General features: G+C 42.8%; 1 protein-coding gene across 1 annotated transcript in view; it reads right to left on the bottom strand.

The window, feature by feature from the left end:
* LOC139424024 (voltage-dependent calcium channel gamma-2 subunit-like) overlaps positions 1–16138 on the bottom strand; it is a 78122-nt gene extending 61984 nt beyond the window's left edge. Inside the window, exon 1 of the mRNA XM_071175708.1 lies at positions 15913–16138. Coding sequence (XP_071031809.1) covers positions 15913–16138 — 226 coding nt within the window. The remainder of the gene's footprint in view (positions 1–15912) is intronic.
* Positions 16139–17173: the final 1035 nt, after the last annotated feature.

The following is a 17173-nucleotide window of genomic DNA, read 5'->3' as shown; positions in this document are numbered from 1 at the left end:
AATACTGGGATGTTCTGGAATAGGTAGAGCAGTTGGTGGGAGGAAGACCATTTTAATGGCATTAATTCTTCCGAGCAGAGAAATTGGGAGAGTTCTCCAAAATTGTATGTTTTCCTTGAGTTTTTGCATCAGAGAGGGGAAATTCTCTTGAAATAGTAAGGAGTATTGTTTGGTAACTACAATTCCTAGGTAAGTACATTTTTCTGAAGATAACTGGGAGATGTTCTAGCCAGGAGGTGTTTTGCAACCGTATGGGCATTAATTCACTCTTGTTCCAATTTATTCTGTATCCCGAGAAGGTACCAAACAAATTGATCACATCAAGAATAGCTGGAATACTAGCCTGGGGTTCTGTTACATAGAGGAGGATGTCATCTGCTTATAGGGAAATCTTATTTAGAGTATCTTTAGTATTATAGCTGTGTATTGCTGCATGAGATCTAATCGCTCGAGCGAGAGGTTCGATAATTAGGGCGAAGAGCATAGGCGACAGCGCACAACCCTGCCTTGTCCCTCTGTAAAGGTTAAATCGGGGCGACAATGATTGGTTAGTGAGTATTCTCACACAGGGGTTCCTATATAAAAGCTGGATCCAATTTATGAACCCATCTCCAATATTACATTTCTGTAGGACCTTAAATAGATAGGGCCACTCAACTTGGTCAAAGGCCTTTTCGGCGTCAAGAGATATAACGGCAAGGTCCACGTTAGGTAACCTCTGAGAATACATAATGTTGAAGAGGCGCCTGAGATTGAAGAATGAGTTTCTGTTAGGGATATGGACCAATTTGCCAATTAAAGTGCCAAGCCTGTTAGCCAGAGTTTTAAAATCTTTTGGTCTGTATTAAGGAGAGATATTGGTCTATATGACCCTACCTCTTCCGGATCTTTACCCTTAACTATAACTGTAATGAATGCTTCATCCAAAGTAGATGGGAGAGCTCCATCCTCATTGGCCTGAACCAACATTTTGTGCAGGTAGGGAGAGAGTATGTTGCTGAATGTTTTATAGAATTCCCCAGGGTATCCATCTGGGCCAGGGGTCTTGCCACTCTTTAGAGATTTAATTGTTTCTCGAATTTCTTCAAGAGATATTTCCTTATTCAGGAAGTTAGAATCGTCCTGGTTCAGGGCAGGAAGTCCTCCAAAAAGTTTTGCATAATTAAGGGGTCTGCTTTAGATGTATATAGAGTCTCATAAAACTGACAGAATCTGTCATTGATGTCTTTGGGGGAAGAGAGTAATTCCCCAGATGCAGATTTAACTTTGTGAATAATTTGGTCACTCACATTTTTTGTTGTCTGGCGAGTAATTTGTGTGGTTTGTCACAAAACTCAAAACGCAAATATTTTTGCTTGGCATAGAGAAAATATTTAGCAATTTTAGCTGAGAGAATCTGATTTATATTCAAATTTTAAAGAGGTAATTTTTTTTAAAATGTTTCTCCATAGATTGATGGCTAGCATTTTCCCTATCCAGTAAGTGAATTTGTCCCTCCAGTTCTTCCAGTTTTCCTCTGTTTTGCCTACTCCTGGCAGCATGAAAGGAGATGATACAGCCTCTCAGATAAGCATTCAGTGTTTCCCACAATAATGCTGGGGAGGTCTCTGTGTTGTCGTTGGTATCAAAGAAAAATGTAATTTGGTCTTTAAGATGTTCACAGAATGTTGGTTCTGTGAGGAGCTGAAGATTCAACCTCCAGACCCTCTCGTTTGGTACAATGTCACCCAATCGCAGGGAGAAGGTGAGTGGACTGTGGTCCGAGATTATAATATCATGATACCTCACATTACAGGTATAGGGGAGTAGTTTAGCATCAACCAAAAAGTAGTCAATTAGAGTGTAAACATTGTGAACATGAGAGTAAAATGAGTATTCCCTACCCGTAGGGTTAGCGATCCTCCATATATCAAATAAGTTCACATTTTTTATGTAGGTATTCAAGAATTCGCTTGAATAGGAGGTAGGGGTTCGCCGGGTAGAGGATCTATCCAAATATTGGTCTAGCACACAGTTAAGGTCCCCTCCAATGACCAGGTTAGTATGGGAGATATCTGGAATCAGGGCAAGGACTCTTTTGAAAAAAGAGGGGTTATCAATGTTTGGCCCATAGATATTTAGTAGAGTTACTGAAGTAGAGTGGATTTCTCCTATTACGATCACATAGCGACCCTCTTTATCCGCAATAGTGGTGTTATGTAGAAAGGGAATTCCTTTCCGTACCAGAATCGCTGTGCCTCTCGTTTTGGAAGAGAAGTTAGAGTGATACACATGCTCGAACCACCTACAATTAAGTTTGCTATGAGAGTTATTTTTCAGATGGGTTTCTTGCAAAAATATAATATCAGACGAGAGTGATTTCAAGTGGGCTAGGACCTTGCTCTCTTAATTGGTTGGTTTAAACACTTGACATTCCAGGAAGTGAATGTAAGCCCCGCCTCCTCTTGTTTGTAGTTCCTATGGTGGCCTGCATAACATGTAACTCGATAAAAAGGTAAGAAAGCGCACCAAACCATCACGATCAACATATGTAGCACCTACACCCAAGCAGTATCCATCCAACCCCTCGCCCCCTGCAAGCACCTTTAATTCCCAGAAGCTTTCTCAAGGTCCACAATACTCTGGCCATGCGAAGCGACCGTTCGAATGATGCTCTCGATTTTGGTGTCCAGTTCAGCAATAGTAGCCTTAATTAAGATCCTTACTGATATTAGCCCATACAAATGCATTGAATAACAGCTTTACTCCATGGAACAACAGATAATCCCCCCCAAAAAATCTAAAGGCAGTTTGTTCTGAAGTGTCTGTCCTATATCTGAGAGATATAAGAAATATAATGACCATCATTTTTGTATTTTTTTTTTACATGTATTTAACCCCTTATTTTTGGCAGCAAACCGTCTCCATATACAGTATACTGTTTCCAACCAGACAAGTCTTGTGAGGCCTGTGGGCGTCCTAGAGCAAAACAACCAACATGTATGTGTTTGTGAGAGTCTCACCTTTCCACTGTAGACACATATGACAATGGCTAACTTGGCTACAGCGTTGCCGTAGGATGACATTCCTACACAGATATAGTGAGCCAGTGAGATATTCAGTCAATTGTATAAGTGATACTGACATTGTCAGTAGCAGACACTGAGGCCGACAGTAATACAGTGTTGTGTTCTGAGCCTTTGTCTGCCATCTGCCGCGGAGCTCTCCAACAGGTGGTATGAGGCGTACTGAGGGAAACAAAATATAAAAGCCAGGCTCCTTACAGCCCATCATCGCAACTTAGCTTCATTTTGATACAATATGTTCATTTTTGACTTGTGCAACCCCATGAGACCAGCAAGTCTGGGGTATGGTGGTTACAGCACCATGAGAATTTATTCTCGGAGCGCGCTACCACTCAAACACATGCATCAGTTTAAATACAGATCATGACGTCATTTCACTGCCTTAACTGAACCCCCTCCTCTCGACAGGTAAAGTAAGGTGAAAAGTTAATTCTAACTTACTAACACACTCCCAGATAACTTTTGACCCCTCAACATTATCGATCACCACTGAACTGACAGTTGTAATTAACAGAAACCCTAGGAATGCACTCACTGCCTAATCTAAAAACCCCAGAGCTAAGTTTCAGGTTGGGTCAACCATAGGCTAACAACCTTATGTGTTTACACAGTCCACAACCCATTTGTTCCTGCCCAGTTGGAATGGTGTTCTTTAACATTTTATTACTCCTTTCTCCTGTCACACAATTCCTTCTTATGAACTCATATTGTCTATTAAACATACAGAGTATAAGTTTACCTAGATACAATTCTATTTAAAATGGGGATATTGTTTATTCATTTATCCATAATAAATCCATAATAAATTCAACAGGTGGTTACAGCACCATGAGACCAGCAGGTCTGGGGTATGGTGGTTACCTTTAGGCTGGTTCAAGCACAGGCAGCTGTATTTCTCCCTCTCTGTATGCATGTGTTTGTCAGGTATGCGTGTCAGTAAGAGTAGCGGTGCACACTAGCTGTGATAGAGAATAATTCCTTCCTGACCCTGGTTGTGAATGTGTGTGTGTGTTATGGCACAGGAGCAGTCCATGTGCATGATGTTGTGAACTCATGAGAGACTCCTGTCCTGGAAAACGATCTGAGAGAGCAAAGAAAAGCCACGCTGCTCGCCATTAAAAATTCATACTGTTCCTTACTGCACACAGGCAATGAGCATACACACACACACACACACACACACACACACACACACACACACACACACACACACACACACACACACACACACACACACACACACACACACACACACACACACACACACACACACACACACACACACACACACAGAAAGGAGTGGGACAGAAGGGGTTAAACATGATGGGCTGGACAGGAAGTGTTGCATCATCTTCCTCTGTGATTTAGCAGAGCTTTATCCCCAGCTACATCAGTATGTAGCACCTTCATTTTGACAAACTCCCTGATTCGACCTGATCTGGAGATTACCGTAGCATTGTCTTTCATCTTCAGGAAAATCAGATGCGTTGTCAGCATTTTGGCTAAGGCTGTGGCTGAGCTTCAGAGTCAGAACACATACATTATCCCTCCATAGACATGAATAATCGAGTGTCAGCCATACCTGGACACCAGGTTTACATCATTTCCTGTAGAGAACATATTCCATCATCAGCCTTCAGATTAACCCCCAACTCACTCCGTCACTGCTAAAGCTACAGTTCACAGGTATGATAAAAGTTGGGGCAGATTCATTCTGAAATAACATTGAGTGTAACTTACAAAACGTTTCTGTAGGTTAAAATGGGATGGCTTTAATAATGTTTTTCTGTTTAAAAATAAATATTTGGATTGCATAACTATAAATATATATTTTTTGACCAATGATCAAATGTTCAGCAGTCTCCCTTTGACCTTGTCAACATCATTACTCCCACACAAGTCAGCCGGTGACATCACCACCTTCCATTTTTTTTCTTAGCTTGGAGCAGTTTCTGATGGTCTCATTTGACAGATAGAGTCTCATTACAAGTGTTTGTTTTCCCAACAGCACCATTTGCTGTGACAGTGGGGTCTGCCAGCTCTGTCGGCTACAGTAAAAACTCACTCTGGGGTGTAGTTAACAGGACCATCTGAACAGCCCCACATGCACACACATGCACTAACACACACACACACACACACACACACACACACACACACACACACACACACACACACACACACACACACACACACACACACACACACACACACACACACACACACACACACACACACACACACACACACACACACACAGTGGCCAGTCCCGTCTTTGGAGATTGACACACAGTCAGAGCACAGTATGGCCTCTGCAGGCCCCCATACAATCATGGCCACCAACATCCCCTTAAAGGAGGTAAGGCACAGAAGACCTTCAGTCAGTGTGCTGTGAAAAAGATTTCCATTTGCCTTTGCAACCTCAAATGTTACTTGTCAATAACGTTGTCAAAATGTGACATTACTCTCTCTGACCCGGGTCGATAGACAATGAAAAAAGAAACGAGGGGCTCAGGTGAGTACAACAAAATCATGACTCTATCTGTCTGCCCTGCAGTCAGGACTCAACTCTTTAGCTGTGCAGAAATCCAATACCCTCAAAACTCTGTACATCTCATATTACAACTCTGTCTAGCTCCATTGTATTGTTATACCTAAAACACATTGATTGCAGAGTATATGAAACTGGAGTTACGCTATCTACAGTAAATATACCTGGACCAGGCAGGGAGTGGAGCTGTCAGCACCTTTCCCACTAGGTGTTAAGAGGGTTCTACAGAGGTGGGAATATCTCATTCTCCTCTCCACAGCAACACTGAGAGCCTGTTGTGCTAGGGCTGGAGTCGTAACCCCGTGAAGGACCGGGGCCTTGGTCTTACTGGATCCAGGTGCAGGTGCAGGCTCACCTCACACCCCATACAGTATGGCAGGGTGTTGGGGAGCAGACAGAACTCTACCCACTCCCACTCTCCGGGATGATGCAGTGTGTTTGGGCTCCGCGCTGACACAAAGCAAATACGGTGTAATTGATGGCAAATGAACTGGCTGTGGACACCACCAATTAATCAAAAGGCAGATTGCTGTAGTTTCTCCTCACTATCGCAGGAAAAAGGAGTGGATCTCACCTCCTTAAAATGAATGGATTGCATCTGAGGTTAATTATTATTTACTATTGGGTCTCTTTAGGAGATTTCCACTGCTTAAGGAAATGGCCGCTGATGTGGAAACAAGGTAAGAGACTACTGTGTTGTTAGGAGCAGTGAACTATTTATTTGTGCCTGTAACCATGCAATATCCTGCCAGGATACATTCATTTCTTTCAGTCTCATCTCACTGTTTCTGGTGCCAGTGCATCACATGTATTTTCATCAAGTTTGTGTACTACAACAGTAACTGTAATCGCTACAATAACATCTATTGGCAGCCAGAGTCTAGTGACGCCTGTCTATTCAATAGTGTTACAGAGACTAGCCCAGGGTGTGACTGGCACAGGGTGTTACTGGCCCAGGGTGTGACTGGCACAGGGTATGACTATCCCAGGGTATGACTATCCCAGGGTATGATGACTGTCCCATGGTATAATGACTGTCCCATGGTATGACAGGCCCAGAGTATGACTGTCCCAGGGTAAGACTGGCCCAGAGTATGACTGTCCCAGGGTATGACTGGCCCAGGGTATGGCCCAGGGTATGACTGTCCAAGGGTATGATGACTGGCCCAGGGTTTGATGACTGGCCCAGGGTATGACTGGCCCAGCTGCCCAGCCCATATGCACTACTGATTTGTTCCCTGGCTATGCAGGATAAAGATAGACTCCCCCTCAACACAACTGACTGCAGCTAAGAAATAACATGTGTAAATGAAGGCGAGAGCCACACACATACGCACACACACACACGCACACACACACACACACACATGAGTTTCAGTGACTGGAGAGGACTGATGTAATTATCATGTGGTGACCCGGACGCCGTCCCCTCTTTGACACGTGTCCTTTTTTCTAATTTACGACTGGCCCTCTCGTTTAGTGGAGCAGGGGGACTCCTACACGCTGAGTGGGCAGGTGGGCAGGCAGGCGGGCAGGCAGACGGGCGGGCAGGTGGGCGGGCAGGTGGGCAGGCAGTTGGGCAGGCAGGTGGGCAGGCAGGCGGGCAGGTAGGCGGGCAGGTGGGCAGGCAGGTGGGCGGGCAGGTGGGCGGGCAGGCAGGCGGGCAGGCAGGCAGGCGGGCAGGCAGGCAGGCGGGCAGGCAGGTGGGCATGCAGGAGGGTGGCTTTTATGGGACAGGGCTACCAAAGTTTAAGCACGTCTCCCATCGATCAAAGCCATCATGCCATCAATCATACCCTATGGCATCTCCCCCTTCATAGCCCATCACAAAACACGGGCACATGGAGGAGATGGAGATGAGGATTATGTCGCTTCACACCCCTGCCAAGCCAGAAGAGGACTTCTCTGGCAGGTACAGTTAGCTAAGTGTGGGGGAGGCGAGATTCAGAATAGCATGGAACCTCCTACATACTACACACCTCCACTATACTGGAGCATAGAATGAGAATGAGAAAACCAGATAGGAAAGTGATATAACCTTCACTGTACTAAAGCATGTTATAACGTCAGAAAGGAGGGGCTTAGTGATTGACCTACACATGACCAAAACACTGCAACAGCATATAAGACTGTACTGAACCATAATCACTCCCACTATTCACTCTCTCTCCAATAAGATGAAACCCCAAGGCAATGGATAGTACATTATAAAGGAGCAGAACTACAGTACATGGCCATCTCCACAGTGGGACAATGACAGACAGACTGACACGACAGACACTGCACTACTGTAATGAAGGTGATTGAGTCTCACACAGCCCCATCTAGTAATGACTGTACTGTAATAATCAGGCCTTAGTGGCCAATATAAAACAGTCCAGACCAGTAGTGTCTGTCTGCAGTCCCAGCAGAGCTACTATAGCCACAGCGGCAGACAGGTCAGAGCTAAATGAATCACATCTATCTATGGGCTCTGGGAGAGGTGACAGTGCAATAGAGCCCAGTCACTTAGATAGCAGCTGAGAGGAGGGATGTGACTGGGGCAGATGTCATTCCACAACCCTCCGAGTGTAGATAGCCAGTCCAATGAAACTCTAAGGAAGGGATTGTCCATGAACCCCTATTGCCCCTATCTCAACAAGTGGTTGAAGACCAGACCACTCTGAATTGCCACGGATATAGTACTCTGTATTCAACTTGATATGGCCATCCAGGACACTGGTGTGCGTGGCTATGCTTGGGTTCCTTGATGGCGGATATGCGGGCATGTTATCCTGTTCATGCAGCTGGGTGTACAGTGGAGCTGTGTCATAATACAGCCTAATGCCACTTTAGGGTCGGGTCATTAGCCTGGGTGGGCCTGTGCCAGCCGGTGTAATCCTTATCTGATTGGACTATGAGACTAATCCTGCTCTGGAGCACTGGCACTGTCCAGCCCAACAATCTCTGCACTATCTCTCATTCTGGGTCTCTCTCTTACACACACACACACACACACACACACACAAACACACACACACACACACACACACACACACACACACACACACACACACACACACACACACACACACACACACACACACATGCATGTACGCACACGCGTGTGTAAACATTCACACGCACACCCACACACACAGACACACACACAAACGTGTACACACACACAAACAAGTGATCAGGCTCAAACACACATACACCAACAAAAACATACACATGGCGAAAACACTAGAAGATTACTCCCACCTGGTCAAAACGCTACACCCACTTACTCATGTAGAAAACCATAAGATATCGTGCCTGTACACATACACTGGTATAGTCTCAAGATGATTGACAGGAAGGAACCGAGGGAGGCCACACGAACAAGTCCTGGAGTTCGGTCATTCATTTCCTCAATCATCCTACATGCATTCTCTTCAGCACCAGTCCATTTCCACAACTGAGAAACCAGGAAAGGGTACCAAGTGGGTGGATTTCAAGTTTTTTTCATGTAGAGGGTAAAGCTGCCCCCATATATTTTCATTCATATGGCATCACAAAGCATTGGACTACTCTTCCAAATGGCATTGAGGTAGCAAACAAAGCACATGTATTCCCTCTATTGCTGAAAGTCCTTCATGGGAAACGGCTCTGCCAGTGAACCCCGAGGCAGGGGGTGAAATATTGGTCTTACTGAAGAAAACCACTCATACAACAGGTGATACGGGGAAAGGGGGGGAAACACAGCCACCAAAGTAGCCCTCTTTTGTCAAAGGATTTTCCCATCTTCTTTTGCACATCCTGCCCGCCCCCTCCTCCCTTCCTCCGTTTCTCCTCCTATAGCAGGAGGGAGGGAGGGGCGCTGTAATGAAGATGAATGGGGCAGATTAGCGTGGAGCGAGGAGTAGCGGTGTGCTATACCTGGCTGTGAGGAGAGGAGGCCGTGCCGACTGCCGTCGATGCTCCGGTAGGCAGTCGCCCAGCCCAGACAGGATGGAGCAGTGTTCCCCCCTCCCTCTTGGGCTCAATCCATTAGCACCACACATGTTTACCGTATGCTTAACACACACAGAACATAGCCCCAGACAAATCCCCCTACCTCATCAACCTTTGTATGCCTCTGCCTCAGTATAACAATAATACACAGACTAGTTTGCAAAGGCTTCCAAAGCATAGGCCACTATAACTGCCAGTATAACTGCCAGTATAAATGCTAGTATAACTGTTAGTATAACTGCTAGTATAACTGCCAGTATACCTGCCAGCCAGTATAACTGCCAGTATAACAGCCAGTATAACTGCCAGTATAACTACCAGTACAATTGCCAGTATAACAGCTAGTATAACTGGCAGTGTGACTGCTAGTATAACAGCTAGTATATCTGCTAGTATAACTGACAGTATAACAGCTGGTATAACTGCTAGTAAAACCGATAGTATAACAGTTAGTATAACTGCTAGTAATACTGCCAGTATAACTACCAGTATAACAGCTAGTATAACTGCTAGTATAACAGCTAGTATTACTGCCAGTATAACTGCTAGTATAACTGCCAGTATAACAGCTAGTATAACTGAAAGTATAACTGACATTATAACAGCCAGTATAACTGACAGTATAACAGCTAGCATAACTGCCAGTACAACAGCTAGTATAACTGCTAGTATAACAGCTAGTATTACTGCCAGTATAACTGCTAGTATAACTGCCAGTATAACAGCTAGTATAACTGAAAGTATAACTGACATTATAACAGCCAGTATAACTGACAGTATAACAGCTAGTATAACTGCTAGTCTAACAGCTAGTATAACTGCTAGTATAACTGACAGTGTAACAGCTAGTATAACTGCTAGTATAACTGCTAGTATAACAGCTAGTACATCTTCTAGTATAACAGCTAGTATAACAGCTAGTATATCTGGTAGTATAACTGCCAGTATATCTGCTAGTATAACTACCAGTATAACAGCTAGTATAACAGCTACTATAACTGCCAGTATAACTGCTAGTATAACTGATAGTATAACTGACCGTATAACAGCTAGTACAACTGCTAGTATAACAGCTAGTATATCTGCTAGTATATCTGCTAGTATAAATGCCAGTATAGCTAGTATAACAGCTAGTATAACTGCCAGTATAACTGCTCGTATAACTGCTAGTATAACTGACAGAATAACAGCTAGTATAACTGACAGTATAACAGCTAGTATAACTGCTAGTATAACTGACAGTATAACAGCTAGTATACCTGCTAGTATAACAGCTAGTATACCTGCTAGTATAACTGCCAGTATAACAGCTAGTAAAACTGACAGTATAACACCTAGTATAACTGACAGTATAACAGCTAGTATAAATAACAGTATAACTGCTAGTATAACTGACATTATAACAGCTAGTATAACTGCTAGTATAACAGCTAGTATAACTGTGACTATAATTGCTAATATAACTGGCAGTATAACAGCTAGTATAACAGCTACTATAACTGCTAGTATAACTGCTAGTATAACAGCTAGTATAACTGCCAGTGCAACTGACGGTATAACAGCTAGTATAACTGCTAGTATAACTGGTAGTATAACTGGTAATATAACTGCCAGTACAACTGACAGAATAACAGCTATTATAACTGACAGTATAACTGACAGTATAACAGCTAGTATAACTGCTAGTATAACAGCTAGTATAACTGACAGTATAACTGACAGTATAACAGCTAGTATAACAACAAGTATAACTGGTAGTATAACTGCTAGTATAACAGCTAGTACATCTTCTAGTATAACAGCTAGTATAACCGCTTGTATATCTGCTAGTATATCTGCTAGTATAACTGCCAGTATAACAGCTAGTATAACAGCTACTATAACTGCCAGTATAACTGCTAGTATAACTACTAGTATAACTGCCAGTACAACTGACAGTATAGCAGCTAGTGTAACTGCTCGTATAACAGCCAGTATAACTGACAGTATAACAGCTAGTATAACTGACAGTATTACAGCTGGTATAACTGATAGTATAACTGCCAGTATAACAGCCAGTATAACTGACAGTATAACCGCTAGTATAACTGCTAGTATAACAGCTAGTATATCTGCTAGTATAACTGCCAGTATAATTGACAGCATAACAGCTAGTATAACTCCTAGTATAACATTCAGTATAACTGACAGTATAACAGCTAGTATAACTGACAGTATAACAGCTAGTATAACTGACAGTATAAGTGACAGTATAGCAGCTAGTATAACTGCTAGTATAACAGCAAGTATATCTGCTGGTATAACTGACAGTATAATTGACAGTATAACAGCTAGTATAACTGCTAGTATAACATCCAGTATAACTGCTAGTATAACTGCCAGTATAACTGCCAGTATAACAGCTACTAAAACTGTTATACTAGTAGTTATACTAGCTGTTATACTGTTAGTTATACTAGCTGTTATACTGTCAGTTTTACTAGCTGTTATACTGGCAGTTATACTGGCAGTTATACTAGCAGTTATGCTGTCAGTTATAATGTCAGTTATACTAGCAGTTATGACAGTATAACAGCTAGTATAACTTCTAGTATAACAGCTAGTATAACTGATAGTATAACAGCTAGTATAACTGACAGTATAACAGCTAGTATAACTGCTAGTATAACAACTAGTATAACTGCTAGTATGACAGCTAGTATATCTGCTAGTATAACTGACAGTATAACTGACAGTATAACAGCTAGTATAACTGCCTGTATAACAGCTAGTATGTCTGACAGTATAACTGCCAGTATAACAGCTAGTATAACTGCTAGTATAACTGACAGTATAACTGCCAGTATAACAGCTAGTATAACTGACAGTATAACTGACAGTATAACTGCTAGTATCACTGACAGTATAACTGCTAGTATAACTGACAGTATAACCACTAGTATAACTGCCAGTATAACAGCTAGTATAACTGCTAGTATAACAGCTAGAATATCTGCTAGTATAACTGCTAGTATAACTGCCAGTACAACTGACAGTATAGCAGCTAGTGTAACTGCTCGTATAACAGCCAGTATAACTGACAGTATAACAGCTAGTATAACTGACAGTATAGCAGCTGGTATAATTGCTAGTATAACTGCCAGTACAACTGACAGTATAACAGCTAGTATAACTGACAGTATAACAGCTAGTATAACTGACAGTATAACAGCTAGTATAACTGCTAGTATAACAGTCAGTATAACTGCTAGTATAACTGCTAGTATAACAGCTACTATAACTGCCAGACTCCTGCCCTATGAGCCGTTCTGGCTCTCACAAGGCCACCCACCTACATAATACAATACAATATACTGTATAATACAGTGCAAATTACAATACAAAACATATTAAAATGACTGCGTGTCATTTGATGTGAATGAGTGAAGCAAGCATAGAACTGTGATGTATGCTGAACTTTAATATTTGACCTTCCTCGTAATGGACTGTGTAACTCCTGTTAGATGTTGTTTGCCCAAATAGTAAGCCAGGGGCACATTGTTGCCAAATCTTGTGGAGGGATTTTTGCTGATAGCACACATCTTTTGGTTTCTCTGATGTCAGGACAATTGAATCAAATACTGCAACAGATCAAGGGACTCAGCATTCATATGAACCAGCTCCAAGGGCAATATGAGATTTCACAAATGAATTGCATGCTTTGGCGATGGCATATGCTATTGCATTTTCAGTATGACTGATAGCACAGGCGACTAGTGAAAACAAGTGTAAATCTACAAAATCTATATAAACGATATTTTATGGAACCATCGAAGTGCTCCACTCTCTTTCCAGTGCTGGAGAGGGAAAAGGACCTGAATGTTCACCGGAGGAGAGATCAGTGAGAAGTGCCTCTACCTTCACACAAACATGCATACACGCCCCCACGCAAGCTCGCTCGCTCGCACGCACGCGCGCACGCACACACACACACACACACACACATACACACACACACACACGCACGCACGCACGCACGCACACACACACACACACACACACGCACACGCACACGCACACACACACTCAGCCTGTATGGCTAGTTTCTCATGGGTGAGGCTGTGTATGGTATTACAGTGACTGGAGTGAGCAGTAGAGTGGTATATGGTTGTGTGGGCATTCCCCTCTGTGATCAGTGGCTCTCCTCTCCAGGAGTTGATTAAACAAACACAACCCCTCGCCCACCTGGGCACACAACATGAGCTGTATGATTGGGCCAGAGCTGGGCTACAGCAAATCACTGTATGCATTGTCAGTTGTGATACAGACAGGATGCATCATCATCCATCGCAACAAGGCAGCTACCGATATATGAGACGTGTAGGATGATGATTTTCCATACAAAGTACCCACTTGATTTCAGCATTGGCATGAACCTCTTCATGCTGTAGTTACAGTATCCACCTGAGATGGCAGACAGAGCAGCACCACACCTGGTCTGTAGCAGGAGCTTCTTGTGGCTGAGCTGCTGCTTATACTCCACTGCAGCTGGATCCGGCTCTGCAGTTTACTTCCTATTTTTCAATATCACAGATTTCGGTATAAATTGTGCTAATTACCCATGAATAAATTTACCCGATTGCATTTTTTTAAGCCCAATTTCCACAGCAGGAAGTCGTTTGGATTGGTATTCAAATGAATCTGACCTCGATGTGTAAATGCGATGGTGCCGTTCTCCGCTTCCTCCCCTCATCAAGGCCTGAGACCATTCATGAATCACAAATTACAAATCAGTGTTCATTTCCTGCGATTTGGATCACCAATTCAAAGGAGGGTGGCTGTTATCTTGCCACAAAAGAGAAGCTGCGGCATATGGGCTTTGTAATTGTAATTCACCTTGTGCCAAGTATAGGAGATTTTGGTCAGGTCTGGACTATGAACAACTGTCTGTTAATTACATAACAGCCTGACTAAGGCAAAGGCCAGTCATATCACACCATCTGATTTTCTCCACCTTCACAGATAAGTGTGAATTTTCAACCAAGGTTAAAAACCTCTAGTCTTTGAAAACCTCTCCACAGCTGTAGTTAACCAGTGATGGGTCAAATTGTGACCTAAAATGGCTCTCCCACTGTATGTCCTGGCTAGCACAGGAGAACAGATGCAGAGAGCTCCTGGAAAGGGTAGCTGCAGGGTGTCAGACAGTCCTTGAACAAACCTTAAGCAGATGCTTAAGCCGCCCTGACAGATATGGCCAACGTCAGCCATCCTACCTTGGTCAAAATCAGCCAGTAATGTCGATTAATACATTAACATACAACAGTACTTTTATTGCCCAGGAAAACTATCTAAATAAAAATGCATCCCTGTAATTTCCAAAAAAAAATTATACATTTTTGCCAATGTGAATTTAACATGACAAAAGCACAACTTTATTATGTGCAAACATTCACATTTTGAAGAGTTCAAATCATCAGATCTTTACAGTTGAGTGGCACTGACATTATTTTCATCAACCACTTCCTGGGGCTGACTTCACCTCAGGCTGTTAGAGCAGACCTGAGACTGACTGCTTACTGCTTATCAAATGACAGAGGAGTGTGCAGAGAGACAGGAGGCCTGTGTGAATTTCTCTGCTAAGAAGATGTAACGCTGCGTAACCTCACAAGGTTACGCTCAAAGTCAGCATCTGACGCCTCCGCTAGAGCATGACAGGAAACAAGACCCCGCTGTGTGTCAAGTCAAGACGTGGGAGGTGGTCTTGAACCTGCGCTTGAGAGGTGACTGTGTTTGACAACTCAGAAAATACTAAGCACTGCCAGGTCAAAGGGTAAATGACAAGCACTGTTAAGGTACCCCATCAAACCGAGGTCAAATGTGGGGTCTGGATGGAAATAGACCTTTGACAGGAATGGCTGACACTCTGTTGCTCTTGTGCACTGGTCATTATCATATGTTTTCACAACATTAGAAATGTTTGAAGAATGGCATGGTCACTTGGTGCTGTTTTGAACAATACAATCGACTGGTGGCAAATAATGTAGAAAAGTCATGTTTTGAAGGTGTGGTTTGGGGATTGTGTATAGGCCTAAGAGGTGTGAAATGGAGGGTTCTTACAGTAGTTCATTGGCCCAATTCTGTGTTTGATACACTGTATGGGGCTTAAGATAAACCTGAAACACATAGCATTTGTCAGTAGAAAAGCAAAGGAGGGGATAAAAGTTATAACGTCAACGAATGGTATAGGTTTTACTACATGTAGCCAAAGGTTCAAATGTAACCACTATGGTATACTGACATGGAGAAAATAAAGTGACTGCCAAAATCATGTTCAATTACCTTCTAAGCAACACGTCCTCCACAATCCCGAATGGGTCATCACCTCTTCGTTCTTCTTGCTGGTCTCGTTATCGCTGACCGACTTTGACTTGCACGTGCCGCGCGAGTACAGCCAGTAGTCCGTGCCAACCGCGATGGTCATGAGACTGAAGGCGGCAAATGCGCCGACCGTGGTCAATAGCATCTGAACTCCGCGGTCAAACAGACCCATATTTCCGCATTCCATGAAAGGGGGACCCCCTTTCCTCTTGATATATAGGAAATAAATATTTGAAAATTTACGGGACCAAACCAAACTAAAAAAATGGGATATATTTGAGCGAAAGGAGGGGGAAGGAGGTGGATGCGGTAGGAACCTTATGGTTGCGTTTGGGTGAGGACTGACTAAGAGAAATTGGGTTGTCTTTTAGGGTAGTTTGTGGAGGAGGACGCAGTGTCTCTCTCCACAGATGGGTTCTTACTAAATGTTACCCCAAATATAAGAATTATGGACAAGGTAATGGCCTCTAAAATGGACTATAGCGTCAACTGTTATCCCTATGACTACAACTAGCCTACACTGGCAGTTGCAGCATAAACCTACTAATGTAAAGATAATATTATGTATACTATACAATCACAGTAAGTGATAGGTAGAGAGAGACTGTAATATAAATGGAAAAGGGGATAGCGTCAATCAAAATTCAGTAGGCTATTACGCTTTGAGACTAGCTTTTGTCTCATGCTTTACAATGTAGCTTTTAACACATGTAGATCGCTGGCAATGTGTTTCTTGATGTGCAAGGTTAGCAGATAAGTACTATTTTATGGACAGCACTGAATGAATATGAGCTGAAATGGATGAAGAGAAGAGTGGTGTTAGAGTAATGGTAGGCTTACAACAATCCTGCCTGGCAAGTCAATACGTCTCTTAGATGCGAAATTAATTACAATTGTTGTTGGCATATAATGTTGAATTTGTATATATTTTATGTTTAATTATGTTTGAATAACACTATGCCAGGGCTATTATAGTCTAGATGGAAAAGCAAGGAGAGAAACAGGGACGGGAAATGAAGGACAGGGAAAATAAGAAAAGCAATTGTAAATAAATGGACGATTCAAGTCCAGTGGAAACAAATGAAAATATTCCTGGGGTCTATATTATATAAGAAGGTAAAATACTATAGGGCTTGCATCAATTTGATAAATCAACCAACAATGGAATAAAGAAATCAAGCCCAATGAACAAATCAATTAATTGGTAAAGAAACAGATAAAT

The sequence above is a fragment of the Oncorhynchus clarkii genome, chromosome 13 (genome assembly GCF_045791955.1).
Source record: "Oncorhynchus clarkii lewisi isolate Uvic-CL-2024 chromosome 13, UVic_Ocla_1.0, whole genome shotgun sequence".
Taxonomy (NCBI): Eukaryota; Metazoa; Chordata; class Actinopteri; order Salmoniformes; family Salmonidae; genus Oncorhynchus; species Oncorhynchus clarkii.
The sequence above is the reverse complement of the archived record's forward strand: the minus strand, read 5'-3'. Positions and strand labels throughout refer to the sequence as shown.